The 6,921-nt window shown below is 38.7% G+C and overlaps 1 protein-coding gene across 1 annotated transcript in view; it reads left to right on the plus strand.

Annotated features, from left to right (window-relative positions):
* Window positions 1–6,921, plus strand: part of DNAH8 (dynein, axonemal, heavy chain 8) — a 324,670-nt gene that overhangs the window by 7,436 nt on the left and 310,313 nt on the right. Inside the window, exons 5-6 of the mRNA XM_010848693.1 lie at window positions 955–1,144; window positions 1,635–1,798. Of these exons, the coding sequence (XP_010846995.1) occupies window positions 955–1,144; window positions 1,635–1,798 (354 nt within the window). The remainder of the gene's footprint in view (window positions 1–954; window positions 1,145–1,634; window positions 1,799–6,921) is intronic.

A 6,921-nucleotide genomic window follows, 5' to 3' on the forward strand; every position in this document is an offset into this window, starting at 1 on the left:
ATGTAAAGAACTAAATCATTGGAAAAGACCCTGATGCTGGGCAAGACTGAAGGCAGAAGGAGAATGGAACAGAGAATGGGATGGTTGGATGGCATCACCTACTCGATAGACATGAGTTTGAGCAAGCTCCGGGAGTTGGTGATGGGCAGGGAAGCCTGATATGCTGCAGTCTATGGGGCTGCAAAGAGTTGGACACGACTGAGTGACTGAACAGAACTGATTGTTGACTATGGGGCTTCCCAGGTGGTGCTAGTGGTAAAGAACCTGTATGCCAATGCAGGAGACACAGGAGACTCGGGTTTGATCCCTGGGTTGGGAAGATCCCCTGGAGGGGGGCATGGCAACCTACTCGAGTATTCTTGCCTAGAGAATCCCATGAACAGAGGAGCCTGGTGGGCTATGGTCCATAGGGTTGCAAAGAGTTGGACACGACTGAAGTAACTTAGCATGGCACATTTTATCATAGTCACCATGTTGTTCATTATATCCCCAGAACCTAGTCATCTTATAACTGAAAGTTTGCATCCTTTCACCAGCGGTTTTTTTGTGTCAAATTTCTGGGCAGAAGGCTAGTTTCGTTGTTCTGTCTTTGCACTGACAGTTTTCTGGTCTCCTTTTCATAGACAGGGCAACTGTCAACCTGGAACTTTCTTTTTGCACGAGGCTTAATTTCATTTCCCTCACATTGTGTATGCTCCAGGCCATAACTTCTTCCCTAGGCAGAATTTAAAGCACCAGGGACAAAATGTTTGCTTGATGAGCAAGCATCTGAATGGTTAAATGTGGGCAGAATATAAATTTGTTGATTTTAGAACCCTAATATTCACCACTTAAGTTTTCCTAATAGTTTATAAGATGTATTATTTATACTTACTGCAGTGTAAAAATAGATTTTGGTTTTCAGTTCTTAATGGGACCAGCATATAAAATAACCTTTGAACATTGTCCTTTCAGGAAGTGCTATTTACTGTTCTGGATGCATCAGAAGGACTGCTAGTTGGGATTAGAAATATGCTGGCAAATATATTTCTGCCAGCTATTCTTGCGACAAACAGTTGGGGTGCTTTAAACCAGTCCCAGCAAGGAGAATCTGAAAAACACATTTTCATTGAAACCATCAACAGATACCTTTCCTTTTTAGATGGTAAGTGTAATATTTAATGTTTAATAAATTATTACAATAAGCAAATTAGCTATAAGATATGTTATTAAAAATAAACATTAGAGAAAAAATTTCCATCTTAAAAGATGATGTTAATCAAAGTAATTATGGGACCTAGAGTTAAGATATTTAATCATTACAACTTCTCTTTCCAGGAATTTTTGAAGGCATAAGATACATTTTCTTTTATATTTTCTGTTGAGGAAGAAGTCTCTTCCTATATTATTTGTGAAAATTTTTACCATATTTAAAAATATATACTTTATTATTAACCCTCTTTATAAGTCATTTCATATTTATAAAAATAAACAATTTAAATAATCATAGCACAGTCTAATGATCAATTAGAATTATGCTCCTACTATAAAATATTAAATCTCTAACATTTTAGTAATTACAGCTTGAAACCACACATTGATGTTTAACACACTGACATTACCATCTCTTCTCAATATTATTTTTTCCCTTTTAGGTGCTAGAATAAGTATTGAGGGAACAGTTAAGCTAAAGAAAATAGACAGTGTTGATTTTTCCAAACTGCATACCTTTGAAGACGTGACGCTTGCAGCAAGCAATTCAGAAACTGTTCGTCAGCTAGAGGACGTGCTGATGATATGGTACAAACAGATCGAACAGGTGAGCTGGCTCGAGTGACTTCATCAGATACGAGTTGTGGTTCTCATCTGTGTCCTAATCATTGCATTTTGTTCCTGAACATAAAGGGAAGAAGAGCCTTCCAGATTCTACTATGAAATTCAGCCTCTTCTTGATTCCAGTGCAAAATCATTGTTCTCTTTGGACCATTTAAAATCACCTTTAAGATATTTCTCACTTTAAGGAGGAAACCATAACAGTATGGCTTGAAGATGAAATAGTAAAGAATCAGGATTAGCTAGCATTTATCTGCAATATTTTATATATTGTTTATGCTTTTCATTAGAGAGAGAGGAAAAGAACACAATGAAGAGCCTATAGCCACAATGCTAGATAATTAATAAATGCTTTTTGGTTCATCAGTGAAATTGTTTGTGTTGACAGAGAGGTTCAAACTAGGCTCGTTCATATTAGTGCTACAGTTGCAAGTCTGCAGCTCTGTGGCCAAATACATTTTCTCTGTCAGTAAGAAAAGCAGTGATAGAAATGGTGGCACATTCTGAGAGGTGCCAACTTACACTACAAAGGCTGCCCCAAACCAGATGCTATATAATTGCTCTAAACAGACTCTAGAAACCAGCTCACAAATCTCCAGGTCATGAGCACAGGAGAGTGGAACTGGAGAAGAAAATCTTTAATGGAGTGAGGACTAGGGGAGAAAAGTCTTGAGCAAGCAAGAGTTAGAGAAAAGCATTTCTGATTTTACCTCTCAGAACTGTTAGAAGGAGGGAAGTGTAGTTAGAGTGGAGAATCTGGAGGAGTTTTGGAAACTCCATCAAGGCCTGGAGTGCTGACCCCAGAAATTGCTTCCAGGTGTCACTAGGTAATAAAAATGAGTATTTGTCCACCTGCAGCTGCCTTTAATGCCACTGAGGAAGGAGGGGAGTTGTAAGCCATTGTGGAGGTCAAGCTCTGTCCTGCACAGAGCTGAGGAGATCTCCTCCAGTTTTCATGATCAATCAAAATAGATCTTCTTTTATAAAAATGAGCAAGAAAAAGATAATAGCTTAACATGAAGACATTAGGCAACTTGAAATAGGAAAATCAAGTTGGCCAACTGCAGCAAATGGTCTCCAGTTAAGCAGAATCAGTGCAAGAAATCTTTAAAAATTACATCTAGGACGTCCTTGGTGGCACAGTGGATAAGGATCTGCCTTCCAATACAGGGGACATGTGTCCAATCCCTGGTCCAGGAAGACTAGACATGCTGTGGAACAACTGAAGCCAGAGTCTGCGCTCTAGAGCCTGTGCTTCGAAACAAGAGAAGCCACCACAGTGGGAAACCTGCACGCTGCAGGGAAGAGTAACCCCCGCTCACCACAACTAGAGAGCGCCTACGTGCAGCAAAAAAGACCAGCACAGCCAATATATAAATAAATACTAAAAAATTACATCTAAAATAAACCCGACCTCTTGTCATACACAAAAATTAATTCAGGATGGATCATTGCTAAAACTAAAAGAAGAGATACATGCAACAAGATGAATGAATCTCAAAAACATGCTGTGAACAAATCCAGCCTTTGAAGAGTAATGTGAAAAGTAGAACAAAAACTATAGATAAATCAGAACATAATGTAGGACTATATTAATATCTAATTAAGACAGATGGAAAATCCAGAAGCCATGAAATAAAAACCTGGCATATTTGACTACATAAAAAAATTAAAGTAATATCCATATGGCAGAAATCACTGTAGGCAACATTAAAAGATAATTGACTTTCTGGGAGAAAAATATTATCAGCATGTGTAACAAAGAGTTAGTATCCACAATATATAAAGAACTTACTCTTCTTTGGGATTGGAATGAAAACTGACCTTTTCTAGTCCTGTGGCTACTGTTGAGTTTTCTGAATTTGCTGACATGCTGAGTATAGCACTTCAATAGCATTCTTGCCTGGAGACCCCTAGGGACAGTATGAAAAGGCAAAAAGATACGATGCTGCAAGATGAGTCCCCCAGGTTGGCAGGTGTTCAATATGCTACCATGGTGAAGAGTGGAGGGCAATTACTAATAGCTCCAGTAAGAATGAAGTAGCTGGGCCAAAGCCGGAATGATGCTTGGTTGGGGACATGTCTGGTGGTGAAAGTAAAGTTAGATGCTGTAAAGAACAGTATTGCATAGGAAGCTGGTTAGGTCCACGAATCAAGGTAAATTGGACATGGTCAAGCAGGAGATAGTAAGGCTGAATATTAACATCTTAGGAATCAGTGAACTATAATAGATGGGAATGAGAGAATTTAATTCAGATGACCATTATATCTATTACTGTGGGCAAGAATCCCTTAGAAGAAATGGAGTAGCCTTCATAGTCAATTATAGAATGCAGTACTTGAGTACAGTCTCGAAAATGACAGAATGATCTTAGTTCATTTCCAAGGCAAACCATTCAACATCACAGTAATCCAGGTCTATGCCCCAACCACTGATGTCAAAAAGATGAAGTTGAACAGTTCTAGGAAGACCTACAAAACCTAGAGCTAACACCAAAAAAATAAAAATAAAAAGAGATGTCTTTTTCATCATAGGGGATTGGAATGCAAATGTAGGAAGTCAAGAGATACCAGAATAACAGGCAAGTTTGGCCTTGGAGTACAAAATGAAGCAGGGCAAAGGCTAACATTTTTGCCAAGAGAATGCACTGGTCATTGCAAATGCCCTCTTCCAACAACACAAGAGATGATTCTACACATAGACATCACCAGATGGTCAATACCAAGATCAGATTGATTGCCCTTTGCAGCCAAAGATGGAGAAGCTCTATACAGTTAGCAAAAGTAAGATCAGGAGCTGACTGTAGCTCAAAACATGACTTCCTTATTGCAAAATTCAGGCTTAAATTGAAGAAAATAGGGAAAACATCTGTGTCATTCAGATATATTCTAAATCCCTTATGATTATACAGTAGAAGTGATGAATAGATTCAAGGAATTAGACCTGACAGACAGAGTTCCTGAAGAACTATGGATGGAGGTTCATAATGTTGTACAGTGCCTTGAGATGATTTTGGAGGCAGTGTCCAAACTATCTCAAAGGAAAAGAAATGCAAGAAGACAAAGTAGTTGTCTGAGGAGCTTTACAGATATCTGAGGAAAGAAGAGACGCTAAAGACAAAGGAGAAAGGCAAAGGTATACCCAACTGAATGCAGAGTTCCAGAGAATAGCAAGGAGAGATAAGAAGGCCTTTTAAAATGAATAATGCAAAGAAATAGAGGAAAGCAATAGAATGGGAAAGGCTAGAGATCTCTTTAGGAAAATAGGAAATATCAAAGAACATCTCATGCAGGGATGGGCAGGATAAAGGATGAAAATGGTAAGGATAAAGGACAAAAATGGTAAGGACCTAACATAAGCAGATGTAGATAATTTTCTGGAACTCTATTGCTTTTTTGATGATCCAACAGATGTTGGCAATTTAATCTCTTATTCCTCTGCCTTTTATAAATTCAGCTTGAACATCTGCAAGTTCACAGTTCACATACTGTTGAAGCCTGGCTTGGAGAATGTTGAGCATTACTTTGCTAGCATGTGAGATGAGTGCAACTGTGTGGTAGTGTGAACATTCTTTGGCATTGCCTTTCTTTAAGATTAGAATGAAAACTGACCTTTTCCAGTCCTGTGGCCACTGCTGAGTTTTCCAAATTTGCTGGCATATTGAGTGCAGCACTTTCACAGCATCATCTTTTAGGATTTGAAATAGCTCAACTGGAATTCCATCACCTCCACTAGCTTTGTTCATAGTGATGCTTCATAAGGCCCACTTGACTTCGCATTCCAGAATGTCTGGCTCTAGGTGAGTGATCACACCATCATGGTTATCTGGGTTATGAAGACTTTTTTTTGTATAGTTCTGTGTATTCTTGCCACCTCTTCTTAATATATTCTGTTTCTGATATTATAAGATATCTTAATATCTTCAGTGATCTGTTGGATCATTGAAAAAGCAAGAGAATTCCAGAAAAACATCTACTTCTGCTTTATTGATTATGTCAAAGCCTTTGACTGTGTGGATCACAATAAACTGTGGAAAATTCTTCAAGAGATGGGAATACCAGACCACTGACTTGCCTCTTGAGAAATTTGTGTGCAAGTCAGGAAGCAACAGTTAGAACTGGACATAGAACAACAGACTGGTTCCAAATTGGGAAAGGAATACGTCAAGGCTGTATATTGTCACCCTGCTTATTTAACTTAAATGCAGAGTACATCATGAGAAATGCTGGGCTGGATGAAGCACAAGCTGGAATCAAGAATACTGGGAGAAATATCAATAACCTCAGATATGCAGATGACACCACCCTTATAGCAGAAAGCGAAGAAGAACTAAAGAGCTTCTTGATGAAAGTGAAAGAGGAGAGTGAAAATGTTGAGTGAAAGCTCAACATTCAGAAAACGAAGATCATGACATCTGGTCCCATCACTTCATGGCAAATAGATGGAGAAACAATGGAAACAGTGGCAAACTTTATTTTGGGCTCCAAAATCACTGCAGATTGTGACTGCAGTCATGCAATTAAAAGACACACCAGAGATCAAATTGCCAACATCCGCTGGATCATAGAAAAAGCAAGAGAGTTCCAGAAAAACATCTATTTCTGCTTTATTGACTATGCCAAAGCCTTTGACTGTGTGGATCACAATAAACTGTGGAAAATTCTTCAAGAGATGGGAATACCAGACCACTGACTTGCCTCTTGAGAAATTTGTGTGCAAGTCAGGAAGCAACAGTTAGAACTAGACATAGAACAACAGACTGGTTCCAAATAGGGAAAGGAATTCGTCAAGGCTGTATATTGTCACCCTGTTTATTTAACTTCTATGCAGAGTACATCATGAGAAACACTGGACTGGAAGAAACACAAACTGGAATCAAGATTGCGGGGAGAAATATCAATAACCTCAGATATGCATATGACACCACCCTTATGGCAGAAAGTGAAGAGGAACTCAAAAGCCTCTTGATGAAAGTGAAAGTGGAGAGTGAAAAAGTTGGCTTAAAGCTCAACATTCAGAAAACGAAGATCATGGCATCCGGTCCCACCACTTCATGGGAAATAGATGGGGAAACAGTGGAAACAGTGTCAGACTTTATTTTTCTGGGC

This window comes from Bison bison, unplaced genomic scaffold, assembly GCF_000754665.1.
Source record: "Bison bison bison isolate TAMUID 2011002044 unplaced genomic scaffold, Bison_UMD1.0 scf7180017864270, whole genome shotgun sequence".
NCBI classification, from domain to species: domain Eukaryota; kingdom Metazoa; phylum Chordata; class Mammalia; order Artiodactyla; family Bovidae; genus Bison; species Bison bison.